Source organism: Vanacampus margaritifer, chromosome 15 (assembly GCF_051991255.1).
Source record: "Vanacampus margaritifer isolate UIUO_Vmar chromosome 15, RoL_Vmar_1.0, whole genome shotgun sequence".
NCBI lineage: Eukaryota > Metazoa > Chordata > Actinopteri > Syngnathiformes > Syngnathidae > Vanacampus > Vanacampus margaritifer.
Genome location: NC_135446.1, coordinates 18,975,978 through 18,992,698, shown reverse-complemented (window position 1 = coordinate 18,992,698; position 16,721 = coordinate 18,975,978). Strand labels below are relative to the sequence as shown.

Here is a 16,721-nt window from a genome sequence, read left to right as displayed (position 1 = left end):
AAGCCCATCAATCTTCATTATGTTGTCATGCGCACTCTATAGAGCTTAGTGTGCAAAGAGCCCTAATTGGTGGCTTAACGACTCACCCTGGGCAGGAGCCGTATGGCCTGCAGGAGGCGCTGTCTGTGGGCCGAGTTGAGGATGCCGATTTCTAGCAGGTCCTGGTCCTCCACCACGTTGCTGCCCTGCGCCACCACACACAAACACCATATTAGCGGCTAGTGTGCTTCACATTGAGCAAACATTTTGCACTTGATGCCAATTTACAGCTTTAGTTTTTCCCACTTTAAAGCACTCGGTGTGAGGACGAGCAGAGCACTCTGGCGGCTTCATTATGCAGCGCCGCGCTAGTCGATACCTTCCAAAACTCAAAGCAAAAAAAAAAAAAGTGCCAATTATTGGCTGCCATCTTACGCCGAATTGCACGCTTGTGCATGGCAAAGCATTTAAAAACACATATTATCCGCAATCGCTAGAATAGGAAGCGCCAAAGGCTAACAATTAGCATATATAGCTAGCAGTGTTGTCACTAGGACTCGACGGACATGATTTTTTTTAGTTCGATGCCGATATATAAATATATAATTTTATTTTTCCCCCGGATATTTGACAGAATAAAATTCTGATAATCTGCTGATATTTATGAATTACAGGCAGAACATTTGATTGTTTTACAATATTTTTTGTCCTTTTTTTAAATATTTGTCTCGCTTTACAAAAGTCAGAAAAAAATACCCCCCCAATTTATTATTTTTTTTTTTTTTTAATCGGGCAATTTCTTTGGCTGGGGCGGAAGGAAAAAATAAATAAATTGGCAAATTTTTGCATATTATAAAAAAGTTAATATTGTCTGCTTAATTGTTTGGGCCCTTCAAGCAACAGCGATCTAAGCATAAACAGTACAGCAACACATAATACCGTACGACATACATTCTTTATCCTCGGTGTAGAAATGCAAATATTACTGCTGTACTGAGAAGCAGGGACGAGCTGAGTCTCCAGTACAGTATACAAATTATGTTTCTGTCTTATACTGCCCCCCGGTGGCCAAGGTGCACATCAGGATGAGGAAAATGAATCATTAATTGTATTAAATGATGTCATTACTATAATAAATGCAGTTCTAATTTATTCATTAAAAACATTACAATTACTGTAATGTTATTTTTGAGAGGCTGGAACTGATTTTCATTCATTTCAATGGCGATGAATAAGTAGTTGTGATGTCATCAAGCTGGTTTAACACATCACAGCATATTGTCTGCCCTCTGGTGGCTGCGCAGAGAACTCCAAGGGAATTCTCATTGGCATGATTCCCACATTTCCCATTTGCTCAAGTGTATTCATTAGTATGCATAGCGATATGGAAGACACATTGATGGCGGCGGTTTGGGAGGGGGCGGCTTTGGCAAGCTACTCTGGTATGCAACGGGCGTATCGGTTCATCAATCTCATGAGGAGCGAGCTGGGTTGTCATCGTCACAATAGTTGCCAAATTAAAATTCCTGCTCGATGGCGGAGGGTCAAGACCAGAATGGAGATGCATGACAAGGATGTGAAGTTAGAAGATATCAAGAGAGCGATGAGCATTTGGAATATTGTTATATACATCCTCTTTATAGCAATTTTCGTGTCCTTGACTTAATTCATGAATTAACCTCATCGGACACTTCATTAGGTACGCACCTAATCACATCCTCGCCGTCCAATCGCATTTGGTGACGAGCTTCCATCGGAAAAATAATTATGAAGTTCTGTCCTCGTCTGGTTGATGAAGATTAGCGGACATGCCCATGCTAATTAGAGGTGAGTGCTAACGATAAATGGTTGCTATGCAACAATTTTAACCGTCACTGTCATTTAAAAACAAAACATTTTCTAACCTTTTCTCTCTACTTGTGTATTTTGAGTGCTAAAGCTAACCACACTAATTAGCGGCTAACGCTAAGGATACAGTGTTCCTAAGCAACGCTTGTATAAAGATGCGATGATAAACTAGTAGAAAAGACGATTTTTAACATGTAAAACAACTTTTTGGAGGCTCTTGTGTATTTTAACAAGAACTGAGAAAATATGACACAAACCATAATCTCAAAACACTTCCATCGACTGTATAGAGGACGGTCGCAGGTTAATCAATCGGTTCAAAAAGTCTGACCAACCAAAACATACGAAAACCAAAACGATATTTCTCACAGGAAGTAAAGTAACTCTAATTAATTCGTTTTAGACTCCCAAAGATACCAACACAAAAATAAATTTTATAAGCAATAACTATAGTTAGAGAAAACAATGACAAATCTATATAACTGAAAAAACTGAATGAATTAATGAACATAATACTGGCATTGAAGTCCCTAAGGAAGCCTGTTATTGTGTGTTAGCACCCCTTTTTGGTAAAACTTTAATACTGCAGCTAGCAACGAAAACGGAGCAGATTTATGAAGACTGGGGCAAAATTTCAGCAAAGATAAATAAATTTAAAAAATTAAAAAATTTAATCTTCCACTATATTTTAAAACGTACAAAATTACACAGATGATTAAAAAATTTTTTTTAATGTGATAAAGACTCATAGTAGCACCTACGAGCAAAACTCATTTTGAGCTCCACCTAGTGGTAAACTCCCAAATTACAACATCATTGCTGCAACGTGCACCTGGAGACATCACAACAGAGACGAGGAGGTCGAGGACACCCACCACGTGCGAGAAGACTTACTGCAGTTACCACGGGAACAAGATTCTCTTTCCCCACTTCATTTCTTTCCATGTGCGATAATTGAACTAAAAACGAGATCAATTCCTGCGGAGAGCAATCTGTATCGATAAAAGAGTCTCTGGTCCTGCGCCACTGCTGTCGAGCATCCGCAGGCAACAGGTGCTTTCCACCGTGTGCCATGTTTATTCATTTCTAGGGGCCGCGCAACATAAAAATAAAAAATAAAAAAACGGGCAGCGTCTGCAGCTCCGAGCTGCGGCGTTGGCTCGCCGCGCGTGGGAGGCGCTGGCGGCGTGGGTGCAACGAGGAGGAAATCCGACAACTCGCACAGCCAAATCTCACTCACCATGAACTGGACGTTGTCGAAGCCGTTGGCCAGCAGGTGGTTCTCGTACTGGACCAGGCCGATGGAGTCCAGCCACTGGCCCACCGACTGCAGCGGGCATCGGGGACCTATGAGGGGGTGCAGGGGCAGACGCTTGAGAAGGGAGTAGCCGTCCACGCGGTAGCAGCGGCAGTCCGGCTGGGACAGCTGGCACTGCCACATCATGTTGTGGCGGGCAAAGTGGCTGTCAAATGAGCCAGCCATGCCTTTTGCGAGGAAACAACAGGGGAGGGGGGGAAGGGGTGGGGGGCTAGGCTACAAACATGGTGAGGGCGCAGGGGGAGGGGACAGGGGGGTCAGCGTGGAAAGGTGCGAGGGTTAACTGGTCCGAGATGTCGGATGGAGGGAGCCTGGAAGAGGAGGGGGCGCTTGCAGAAGTTGTATCCAGAAAAGAGCTCTGGTCCTGGGTGTAAAATCCTGCCAGGAGGGCGGCTGGCCGGATGAGGACGGAGGTCGAGATCCGCGGGCGAGAGGCGTCCGTCCGCGTGTGTTGGGAGCAGCTGCTCGCTCGCTCAGCTGTTGCGCTCCCTTGCCTGCCCGCTCGTGTGCGTTTGCAAAAAGAGAGAGGGATGGAGCTGTGCGCCGTCGACTCTCTTCGTCGAGGACTCCCACGTTCATCTGTATGCTTCTGCTGTCTCCTCTCTTTCTCGCTCTCTCTCTCTCTCTGAGCCCTCCTCTTTGCTTCACTCTCCCTCCATCGCCACTGCGCTGCCTCTGCGCACGGTAGCCATCGCAACATCTCCAGGCGTCTTTGTCTACAAGCCCGGCCAACCTTCTTCCACGTACACAAAAGTGTGTGTGTGTTAGTGTGTGTGTGTGGGGGGGTTGGGGAGGGGGGGGGGTAACCATGGTAAATGGAGGCTTTGGATTGACATAAGAAAAGGAAGTTTGTTGATGGGGTGTTAATGAGAACACAGGCATTTAAAAATGCATATTGTCGTTGTCAGGTGGAAACATCATGTCCAAATATGGGCATTTCCTCATTTGTATATGATTGGTCAGCCCCCACGATGTCAAGCAGTTAAAAGGGATGATAAATAGCTTTGTGGCAAATCTATTATTAACACTTTTTAACTGTCTGGGAAATGTTGTAAAACTCCGCCTCCTTCTCAACCTGCAGGAGCCGTGCTGCATTATAGTGCCTCAAGACTGAAAGTGACTGTTTTTTTGTTTTTTTTAGACAATAATAGTTTAGTTAGATAATGTATTAAAACTGCCACAATATTATCGTCGTCATGTCACGATATTAAAAGCAGCACGTCTGTTTAAAAAAAAAGTCAGGTTGATTTCCAACAGCACTAATGGCTCTAAGATCTTTGGAAAAGAGTGAGGGAAGATATTTAAACCCAGCCATTGTGAAGTATTAAAGGCTTCTTGTGTATTTTCTTGTAATATGATTTTTTTCATCAAACATTCAAAAAATATATATATTACGACTTTTTTGAGGAACTGTATTTATTGTGCACAATTGCATAACTTTTTTTCCTGAAAAAGCTTTTTTCACATAGTGCCACAACTTTTTCTTATGATTTTCTTTAAACTTTTTTCTTTTAAACCTTTTGCAGGTTGACTTTTCATAGAAATATTGGACATTTTCCTGAAAAATTATGACTTATTTTTCTCAGAATATGACATTTTTGTTTTGTAATAATAAGACTTTTTTTTTTTTAATATAATTTTTTTTTTTTCTTGTAATATTGAAACTTTTATTTCCCAGAAAAATGCCAAATATTTTGCCGGAAATGTATAATATTACATGAAAAACGTAATTGGAGAAATGTTCTTAAAATATGAACTTTTCTGTGAACATGACAACTTCTTTTTACCAGTTATTAATATAAGCTTTAAAATTTTTTTTTAAAAAAACGTCACTGGAACTGCTTGTCTTTTCCTAGTATCACATTTCTTGTTCAAAGGTACCAGTAACCGTTAGTTGTTGGTACTTGTGTGTGTTTTACCTGAATCGTGTTCTTCCACATCCAACCCGCTGCTTATTCCCGCCCCGATGGAGCTCATAATCTTGTCGATCTGAGCAAACACACGAAAGAGATTAGTTTGAAAAAAATTGTCGCAATGTTAGCAATAAGATGCATCAAACAAACAGTGAAGTACATCCGGCTAACTAATGAGCAAAATGCTCTGGAAGATAACGTCGCTAATAATGCAACATTTTCCTCCGCCACCTTCTTTTCGGCGGTTTTCCACTGAACGCAGCGTTGCTCCCGGACTTTCTCTCATCTCGCCCTCCCACCGCGCGCAATTACACCGCAAAGGTCGCCTTAATTGCCGGGAACTATGCTAAATTCCATATGCTAATTCGCGGCGGCGACCGGCTAACGAACGCGCGCCGCAAATGTGGAATTCGTTTTGCGTCATCGGTAGACTGACTAATTATTCCACGGATGGTGATATTAAAATCTTAATTGCACTTCATTTTGGACACTTCTTTGCTTCTGACCTTGTAGAAAGTCTGTCCCAATACTTTTGAGTGATGTTAATGAAGGTATCCATCAATTAGCTCGTACCTCCTCCCACTCAGCTGTGAACGAGGGCGTTCTTTCCAGCTTTCCCGCCGGTGTGGTTCCGCCGCCGCCGCCGCCGCCTGCACCCGAACCTGCTGAGCCTTGGCCACGAGGTCCACACTCCCAAATGTTCTCCTCCTGGATAAAAATAATAATAATAAATTGCTTTTTTAAACATAACATGTTTAGTTACTAAATTCTACAAATTTTTGATTACAATTTTTTTGTTTTGTTTTTTGCCATTCAAAGTGCAATTAACCCTTGAAGGTTGAATGAAAAGTCAGTGTCCACCTGTATGGGCGACACGGCGACCAGGTTGGAGTCGGACTTGGACAGGGACTTGGAGAGCTGCAGGTCCAGCACGCTGCGGGGCATGGACCTCATCCTGCCCAGGGTGCAGGCCCTCTCGTCGTAGCCAGGACCCTTGGGCGCGCTCCCTCCTCCGCACTGGGCGACCTCGCCGTTCGCTCCGCAGAGCGACTCGATTCGTCGATCCAGGTCCTGGTTGACTCTCGTGTGGAACACGGTCCGATAGACCGCCTGGGGTTTTCCGCAGGGCTTCTGGGTCGCCGATGCGATCGCAAGGTTCGAATCGGGCGGCTGCAGGTTCGTGGGGGCGTGCTTGCGAGGTTTGGGGCTGTAGAGGTGGTACGGCGTTTCCGGCGTCTCGCAGGCTGGGGACGATCCGTGGAGGAGGCCCGCAAACTCCTCCGGGATGTGACTCTTCCGCCGGTCCTCTAGCGGTGGCTGCAACGGGTCACGATGGTACAGCCCGTCATCTGCAGAGAAAACAAGGAGAAGAACAACTCCTGACTTCATTTTATGCTTGACTGTTTGAATACAAAGTGTCTGAAGTGGTGCATGTATGCGTGAATTCATCATCGCAGAGACACCAGAGGCTTTTTTATTTTTTCGATGGTGGGGGTATAAAGCTAGCTATCTTGAATGTTTGAATTTAAAGTGTCTGAAGTGGTGCACAGATGTGTGAATTGATCATTGGGGAGAAAACTTAAGGCTTTTTAGGCAGGGGTAAAAGCTAGCTAGAGAGATAGATAGATATACCTAGCTAGCTAGCTAGATAGCTCAATAGCTACATAGATAGGAAATGGTGGGGATATAAAGCTTTTAAGCTAGCTAACTTGAATGTTTGAATTTAAAGTGTCTGAAATGGTGCACAGATGTGTGAATTCATCATTGGGAGACAACTTATGGCTTTTTGGGCGGGGGTAAAAGCTAGCTAGCTAGCTAGATAGCTCAATAGCTACATAGATGGGAAATGGTGGGGATATAAAGCTTTTAAGCTAGCTAGCTTGAATGTTTGAATTTCAAGTGTCTGAAGTGGTGCAAAGATGTGTGAATTCATCATTGGAGAGACACCTTAAGGCTTTTTGGCGGGGGGGAGGGGGGATAAAGCTATCTATCTATCTCGCTATATATCTATCTATCTAGCTAGCTAGCTAGCCTGATAGATAGATAGTAACTAGCTAGACAGTAACTGTTTTAAAAATGGTGAGCTCAGGACAGACTCTTGTTTTTCTTCTGAATATAAAGATGGGATCCGACTGCAGTTCAGTGGAGGGGTTGTTATTGTCGGGTGGGTTACAGGGTCAAACCAACACAAAATCTTGGAAAATCCTAAACTATTTGCCTTATCGAAAGCCGTTCAGAAAAAAAACCCACTGGAATGTATAAAAAAGATGCAGTTGTTAGCTGATTTTGGTGGAATTTCAACATTGCCCTCCAAATTTTTGGACACCACTTGTTTCACAAGTCAATAGAAGAACAGAAAATCCGCATCACTCTGTTTGATTGAAGACTTGTCCAGCTGTAAGTCATGATTCTGCATTGAAAACAGCATAAACACAGAAAATAACATCACCATAACAACACGGCATCAGGTCTGTGGCTCCGGAGTGACGTACGAGCGTACGTAGAAGCATCATTAAAGTTTGGCTGCACGTCGCGCGCCTCCGCTCAATCGCCAACAGGTGAGCGGCTCCGTCGCCAGGGCAACAAAGAGCCGCAGCTCCATTAGTGCCTTTAGCTTTCAAATGAGCGCGAGGAGAGAAGTGGGGACGGATGAAAAAAAATACAAGTTTTCGTCTGACAGCAATCAAATCAGCGGGGGCGTAAATGTGTGTTTCTCGGTGCGTGTGTTCCAGACGAAAAGTGGCTTACCTTAAAGTAGACCCTGCAGACAGCACGTAGCGCTAGCACACTAACAAACGCCGCGTTTGCCTCGCTTTACACATTTTTTCCCCCCCCAACATTGACGACACGCACATATATGCGCATGTGTATACAGGTCGCGGCACGTAGTCGCCAACGAGGATTGTTGTTTGCACAAGTTACACTCGCCCCATGACAAACAACCGCAGAAATGCTCGACAAGTTTAGACACAAATAATAAACGTGAGCAACTTTAGACTCATTTCTCTAATTATGAAGCCAAATATCACTGACACAGATGATTTATTCCCATATTCAGCATTTCTGTGTTATATAACCACCATGCATACTGTATGTTGTACACCTGACAGGAAATGATGCAAACAAGAGGGCACAGGTGGTGCTAATTGACAGAGAAGTCCCAGTGGATCTAGAAGGACGCCAGGCGGTACACACCTAAATGGAACATAGCATAATGTAATTTATGCACTGTCGTCCTTGAGGAGGAGGATCTTAATGCATAATTGGGCCGCTGTTTGCTGCGTCCATAAATAAAGCCGCGCAAATAAATACATAAACACATAGGAGGTGATGCAAAATCTCAGATAGTGGCATGTTCGTTCTGGATGAATGTTATTAAAAGTAATAACCGAGCTGCCAGCCAGTCAGCACCGGAGATTAAATACAGAGGCCTATTTCCTCGGAGATGCCGCGCGGGAAGTCATTACGCTAGGCCTCGGGCGCTAACCTCACGCTAGGCTAACAAGTTGCGCTCTCTCAAGACAAGGGATTTATCTACGTTTGTGAGGATGTTGCGATTTTGGCTAACTCAGCTAGCTTAGGGGGTGTGATGTCACTAGTGGGTGTGGCCAAGATGCTTTGAATTGCAAAAAATGCGACAAATTGATCAAACATGAATGCGCGGTCGACAGGGTAATAAGTAAGAAAGAAATACATAAGTTATTGCTGTGTAAATGTGAAATATACATAAGCTGCTGCCACCTGCTGGTGTGGAGAGTTACTGATGATATTTCCAGAGTAAAATGCTGTAAAAATATTTTAACCTGAAACCAAAGAAAAAAAAAAGTGAGGTGGTAGTCAGACAATGTTATGTTCAAGTGCAAGAATAAGAAATGTGTTTTTCCCCCTCTACTCTTTTTTTGCCCTCACACTTCTGTGCACTTTGAGGGATTTGCAAGCGTCTGTGTCGGAGATTAGCGTCACAGGCGCCGAGATTTGTGCTCCGGCAGCGGCGCTTTTGACAAAACGGCCAGCCTCATTTGGAAATCTCCCGGCTGCGAGTCACGGAGGTGGCGCATACATTCCGAGTAAGCTGCTTCCAAAATACAATAAATCACTTTAATGGCGAGCGTGTGTGCGCTTTTGTTGAGCTTGGGGGGGTTGCTGCTGATGCGTTCAAAGAGAAGGTTGCTGCCGCGTCCGGGAAGACAAACCGCTCTGACGACCATCTTATCGGCTCAGCTCGTTACCAGAATGAGCAGGCAAAACAAAAGATCACCTTTGTGCAGTTTTGCTAGTCGAACAGTTCTGACCAACCAATCAGAGGACAGAAGCGAGCTGGCCTTAATCAAGCATATCTGAAATCTTATTGGTTCCTGAAACTATTTTAAATTATAATATTCTGAAGGCCTGGAGCACATTTCAATGACATGGCAACACTTGCCACAAGGGGTCCACTGTTACGTATAAGCCTCCGTGATGGATGTACTGCCTGCCGCTTCTAAATCCGCCGCCCACTCAGGTTGGGAGATTTGTTGCATAAATGTTTTGGCTGAAGAGGAATATCGGCGAGCGCTTAAGTCGCTCCACCTTCCGGGAAAACCTCGTTCGGCAACGTTTTGGCAGCGCGTCTTCTCTTCCTCTCACCCACTTGCTGCACTGGCATCCTTTGAATCCTCTCTTGTCTTTCTTTGCTGTACCCACGTACGTACGCGGCTGGCTTCTCAAGCCACGTGTTGCCACGGCAACGCCACAATAGGCCTGATAAAGCTAATAAGCGGAGAGAGCGGGAGAGAGAGAGTGAGATGAAGCCAACCAGGGTCGTATAAAATGGAGATAAATTAGTCAGGAAATTGAAGGGGAGAAAAATTATGACGTGGTAAACAAAGGCAAAAAACTTGAAAGTCATTCGAACCAATCAAAAGCTTGCAGAAAGTCACTTCTAGAAAAGGCACAACAGTGTGGAAAAGATGTGTGGACTTGAGACATTACCTAAAATGTAGACAGAAAGTCAGCTTAGCTTAATGCTAACAAGCAAGGAAAAACATCATAGACAGGCTCACAAAACTAGCATTGATGCTAGATTATTTTTTCTGGGGGTGTCAGGCGATTCATTTTTTTTATCGTAATTAATCGCATGACTTGAATAGTTAACTCACAATTAATTCAGAGATCTGCCAAAAGAATCGGCCAATTGGGCCAAATAGCCGATTATGTTCCTCTAAAAACGTAATCATCGAAGAAAACCGAACTTTCCGACCCTGTGAAAGTACCCTGAATGCAGCATTTTGCTTGCGTAGCATTAGCAACTAGCAAGTGTGTAGCGTATATTATTCTGGTTATTCTGTTGTCCCTAAGTGTCTTTTAAGCCGTTTAATGACATCACAATTGGACGCAAATGTAAAACTAATAAACACACGACAATAACAATTACATCCACTGTATGTTTAAATTCAAAACATGCTTTGTTTTTAAAACATCGCTAGCCTAGCGCTAATCCCAAAAGTGAAAGGAGGATCCCATTCAAAGGAATTGGGTGAGGGGAGGAATCATTTTATGCATTAAATATATATATTTAAATAATAGGCAGATTAATCTGTATTTTTTTCTGCCAAAAATTGGCATTGGCTTAAAAAAATGCATATTCTTTGGGCCCTAGTTCTAAATGTAATAATTAAACATAATAATATCAAATAATTAAATAAAATAATTATATACACTGCCCCCATGTGGCCAAGACACACGAGAAGGATCAGCACGAATTCCATCGAATTGAAACAAAAAAAACTGACCACATCCAAGGCTTCCTTTTGTGACTAATCAGTCCAACCAATCAAAAACAAACTGCTCGACTCGGCTGACCTGGCGTCTGCCCCACAGGGACGTCTCGCGTCAATCGTCAGCCACTTCCTGCATGCTATTAAAAACCCTCAAAGAGAAACGCGTGATCAATACAACTCGCCAGTGACAGCTCGTTATGTTTAAAAAAAAAACACCTCAAGAGTAAAAATAGCATGCTGGATGATGGACGGTGTGTTAGACGAGCGTGTGTGTGTGTGTGTGGGGGGGGGGGGGGGGGGCTTCAAGTCTCGCAAAGACCTCTGAACCACACTCACAAACACACAGGCGTCTTTATGCATCTGTCCATCAAACGCTACGGCCGCCACTTCGCCATGACAACAAGAATCCTGGTTCCCGTGGCAACGCGAGAGCAGGTCAGCACGGAAGCAAAACCGCGGAAAAAGGCACGTAGGAGGAAAAGGCAAACTCGTTATTACCTCCACCAAGGAGCTGCAGCATTTTTGGAGCCTACCTGCCAGCGGACAGTCGTCGTTGGACCCGGCCGAGTCCTGGTCCCGGTCCTGGTCCTGGTCTTGGTCCTGGTTGGGGCTGAGAGGGGGGCTGGCCGGGGGGCTTGTGCTGAAACTGGCGTAGCCCAGGGACGAGCTGACCTCGCTGGGCTCGCAGCTGTGGTTGACGGGCCGCTGGACGTCCAGAGAGGATGACAGGGACGTGCGCTGTTTGGGCTGAAGGGAGATTACTTCGATTAGTTCGATTACTTCGAATGTTTATGGAGTTTATGGTCAACACCAATAGTAGCAAAATTCACACTTATGTGCTAATCACCATCACTTCCTGTCAATTAATTATTATTCAAACACACACACACACACACACACACATTTTGGTGTGGTATAAGAGCTAATTAATCCCACTTTAATCAGCTGCGACGTGTTCATTATCCAGCTGCCAGTTCAGGTTGTGACCACCAAAGCTTCAGCCGGACTTGCAATGCTTGTGTGTGTGCTTGCGCGTGTGTGTGTGTTAACGAGCAGAAAATGCTGACAGAGACATTCAGGAAGTGGTTAGCAAGTGCGCGGCGACACTCCGGAGGCCAGTGTCGCCGTAAACGAAGCTCAGATGATGAAGGGGAGGAGATAAACACACACGCACACACATTCAGCAGCTAAGTGATTAATGAAGATGTTCATTAGTCAGCTGTGATCTCACTATTACTGTTGCTCATTTTGTGCTGCTTGATTGCACATGCCAGTGCAAGTTTTTTATACTTATTTATTTCAGCAATGACAATAATCTAGTCAGTATAAAGCTAGACCTGTCAAAATGTATCAATTAATCGACAAGTAATTAATTTTCAAATTAATCGACATCTATTTTTCAATTCAATTTAATCCACAAATGTTATTTCATTCTTTTACACAAAATGAATGACAGCAAGCAGTCAAAAACGGCATGACCTTGTGCTATATATATATGTTTTGTTTTTTTTCAATAATTATGCATTTATACATTTTTAAAAATTCAAAAAAACTGAGATGATTAAATTCTATAATCCAGATTGTTCCACAAATTGACACCTTGAATTAAAATACTTTGTTCTTTTTGTTTTGTCTTGTATTTAGGTTTGGAGAAAATATCTGTTTCCCTTTTTTTTTTTTATTCGATTTGCATGTTAACTCATTCACTCCCAGCCATATTCACTGAAGCAACCCCCTTCGCTCCTGGCTGTTTTAGAATATAGAATATTGTGTTCCATTGCTATAAAAACATGGAACCTACCAAAAGAAAGATTAGAGTCTCTTCTTTCATCAGGAAAAAATCTGTTTCTGTTTTGTAGCAATTAGCATTAGAATATAGCTAAGTTTCATCATTATTCACAAATCTATTTAGAACTGTGAGTAAATGAGCTTTTTTTCAACATGGCTCTGGTTGATCTCTTTTGCTCTCCTGCCACCTGCTGGGCGTTTGTGTAATGACTAGCATTTCTTCAACCGTTCTGCTGCATCAAAGCCTCCTGTATGCTCTAGCATTTAAAAAAAATTATAAATACATTCAGTCATTGGGGCACTTAAAACATTTAAAATAGAACATATTTATACGTTCTTGGGAGCAAATGAGTTAATTGGTAAAATTTCATGATGGGCTTTATACGTTATTTTAAAGAGGTTAAACTCCATCAATTCATTCAATTTGAAAGTTTTTTTGTTGTATAAATATTGGATAAGTGTGATCTCTGTAGCCACATCCGAAAATGACATGAATAGCGCGTTTCTGTAAAAGAGATTAGTTTCTGTGTTGAATCAAAATAAAATATTTGCTGTTTTTATTTTGTTATATACAAGGACCAAACCGCTAACATAGTACAACATCAACCGCCCCCCCCCCCTTTTTTTTTTATCACTAGACAAATAAGAAGTACAAAATCAACACCAATCACTGGTTAATAAACAATAATCAGGGGAATTTTAAATTTTAAAAAGATTCGTTAGCGACACTACTCCAAAGTGATGATAGACTCAAAAGGCTTGAAATTTCCAGCAATGCAAGTGATTAAACGAGCGTCAAGCGGCGCCATCACCCCCGCTGGGCACCGCGTGGCGCCCGTCCGTCCACGTTAGTTAGCGGACCAAAGATAGCCGCCATCGCGGCGGATGATCTCAACCCGGAAATAATCCCGTAATTGAGACACTTTTGATTGATACCTGAACTTTTGTTGGGCTTGCAGTGATTCCTAGTTACCCCAAAAATAATAAAAAAAATAAGGAGCTCAAAGGCTCTTCTTCGATGGTTGTTGGAAGGGGGATGCGACAAATCAATAACACACAACAAGATGGAGAGAATGAAATGTGTGTGTGCGTGTGTGTGTATAGTCAGGTGTGAGCTGCATGTAGGTGGATGTTGTGATGTTCAATAATGCATCCGTCGCTTTTACAAGCATTGCTATGTGTGTGTGTGTGTGTGTGTGTGTGTGTGTGTGCGCGGTACCTGTGGGCGGATGACTCTTTCGATGTTCTTCAGGGCCGTGTCGGGAGAGGGGGGTGAGCAGTCTGGAGTGGGGCCCGTAGAGTGGTTGCCATGGTCACCGCGCACCCCCTGGCTGGCTCCATGGGACAAGTGACCTTGCGGAGGGAAGGAGAGAGAGAGAGAGAGAGATGATTATTTTTTTTTAATAATGTGTGCGTGTGTATGTGATGTTTGCGTACACAGCAAAAAAAAAAAAAAAAAAAAAGTTTATATAGCTGCACACTTTCCAGAGTCAAATCAACACTGGGAGAGAGTGCATTTTTAACTCACTAAGCGGATTTGTTTAACAGAGTAGTAGACATTTAACTCTCCACATTTAACTCTCCTAAAACATCTGCCATCAAGCCGGCACACTTTGGTATCACACGTAGCGACCTTAACCTCTCGGCTATCCAGCCGCGTAGTCTTTGGGGCGTAAAATAAATTGAACTTTTTTTTTTTACTCATTCACTCCCATCCATTTTCACTGAAGCAACCCCCTTCGCTCCCGGCTGTTTTACTGGATTTTGACCCATTTTGCAAGGCCCATAGAATATTGTGTTCCATTGCTATAAAAACATGGAACCTCTCACGTCTCTTCTTTCATCAGGAAAAAAAAAGTATATTTCTATCCATTTCTGTTTTGCAGTAATTAGCATTAGAATATAGCTAAGTTTCATCATTATTCACAAATCTGTTGGGGAAAGAGCTTTTTGCAAAATGGCCCTGGTGGATCTCTTAAACTCTGCTGCCACCTGCTGGCCGTTTTTAAAGCATTGCTTTAAGCGACCGCTTCATGTCAAAAGCTGTATCAAAGCCTTCTCTGTATGCTCTAGCAAAAAAGAAACCTTTAAAAAACGTATAAAAACGTCTTTGGGAGACTTATTAATAGAACATATTTATGTTTTGGGGGAGCAAATTAGTTTAAAAAAATTGAAGTTGTAATTTCTCAAGAAAATGTTAACTCTTGTACTCTGCTGCCACCTGCTGGCCATTTTTAAAGCATTGCTTTAAGCGACCTCTTCATGTCAAAAGCTGTATCAAAGCCTTCTCTGTATGCTCTAGCATAAAAATAAACATTTAAAAAAACATATAAAAACGTATTTGGGAGACTTATTAATAGAACGTATTTATGTTTTGGGGAGCAAATTAGTTTAAAAAAAATGAAGTTGTAATTTCTCAAGAAAATGTTAGCTCTTATACTCTGCTGCCACCTGCTGGCCATTTTTAAAGCATTGCTTTAAGCGACCTCTTCATGTCAAAAGCTGTATTAAAGCCTTCTCTGTATGCTCTAGCATAAAAATAAACATTTAAAAAAACATATAAAAACGTATTTGGGAGACTTATTAATAGAACGTATTTATGTTTTGGGGAGCAAATTAGTTTAAAAAAAATGAAGTTGTAATTTCTCAAGAAAATGCTAACTCTTATACTCTGCTGCAACCTGCTGGCCATGTTTTGTAATAACTTGCATTGCTTTAAGCCACCTCTTCATGTCAAAAGCTGTATTAAAGCCTTCTGTATGGTGTTGCATAAAAAAAACATATAAATATGTTTTTGGGAGTGAAGGACAAAGTATTAAAAAAGGTATTTACACGTTTTTGGGTTTGAATGGGTTAATAGCGAACCCTCGGAAAAAAATACACATATTTTGTTCAAGGCTTCGCTTCATAAAGTACTCACCGAAAATGCGGTTATGTGTCAATGACGGCCAATGTAACGACGGGTTTTCAACTGTAACTAAACACTTCTTTTCTGAAAACATGTTTTAGATTCTAATTTAAACTCGAATCTAAAACGGGATTTCAATTATTTCACCTTTTTTGTTGAACTATTTGTTCATTCGTAGTTTGGATACAATGTAAATAGTCATGAAAATAAACCACATTTTGGCCTGTACTGTACTTCTTCTTTTTTTGTCAAAAGAATACATTAAACCGCATAAATTAAAGAATAATTCATTCACTGTTTAGTGAGTAAACTTTTCACCTTAAAGCACTTAAAATTGAAATTTCAAAGCTTGAAGACGCATTTATCTTGGGGCAAAAAAAAAATTCTGTCTACAAACTGGGCGTATTTTCACCAAACACTAAAGACAAACGACTCCTACTGTACGTGTGAGGCCGAGCATTGCGGCTAATTTCCCAAGTGTGCTTTGGGGGGAGACAGAAGGGGGGTTCAGAGGCTTTTTTTTGGGGGGGGGGGCGCTGACGTGGCCTGAATTCGCTTTGGGAGGCAGAAAGCGTTTGTCTTCATCAACAAACACGCCGTCCCGAAATACGCGCACATCACACAAATAGCATCACAAGCGGCTGCTGCTGATGAATAAGTGATGCGTGACGAGTTGCGCCCGTCTCGCGGCATCGCAGCACAAGCCACAGCTTCACGCCGATGAGCCGATTCCCCTGTGATCGATTGCTTCGGCCTGTCCGGTTGAAGACCGCCTCAAGTCAATAATGGGCCTCGACCTTTCCCGACACCTGCCGTTACGTCTGGATGCCATTTGAGCCACTGCAGGCCTTCGGCGTCAAGACGGCAAATGAGGCCAGACCAAGGGTCGTCATGGCGAGGCGTGGGGTCGTCATGGCGACCCGAGGTGGCAAAAAAATAGAGAATCGGCGCGCAGCTTTTGTGTGTTGATCACGAGGATCTGCTCTACCCTGCGAAATCAATTAGAGATTTTTTGTTAAAATGTGATGAAGTTGACTTGATTTCGATTAACTGATGATGTCACAGATATTGTTCTGCAAACTTTTCTTTTTTTGCGCCACAGACGATTCAAACATATGAGTCAGCGTTACGCTAATTGTGAGATCGTCGTCATCATACGTAATTGTCACATTTTCAAAATCACAACTACAAAATCACCGTATCGTTCT

General features: G+C 42.7%; 1 protein-coding gene across 5 annotated transcripts in view; it reads right to left on the bottom strand.

Moving 5' to 3' along the window:
* The window catches only part of anks1b (ankyrin repeat and sterile alpha motif domain containing 1B), a 77,301-nt gene that overhangs the window by 19,730 nt on the left and 40,850 nt on the right, over positions 1 to 16,721 (bottom strand). For all 5 annotated transcript variants that reach the window (XM_077543689.1, XM_077543684.1, XM_077543686.1 and 2 more), the window contains 7 exons: positions 13,825 to 13,958; positions 11,351 to 11,564; positions 5,920 to 6,407; positions 5,632 to 5,766; positions 5,065 to 5,134; positions 3,068 to 3,174; positions 87 to 185 (listed from right to left, as the gene is read on the bottom strand). In XM_077543689.1, coding sequence (XP_077399815.1) covers positions 87 to 185; positions 3,068 to 3,174; positions 5,065 to 5,134; positions 5,632 to 5,766; positions 5,920 to 6,407; positions 11,351 to 11,564; positions 13,825 to 13,958 — 1,247 coding nt within the window. The remainder of the gene's footprint in view (positions 1 to 86; positions 186 to 3,067; positions 3,175 to 5,064; positions 5,135 to 5,631; positions 5,767 to 5,919; positions 6,408 to 11,350; positions 11,565 to 13,824; positions 13,959 to 16,721) is intronic.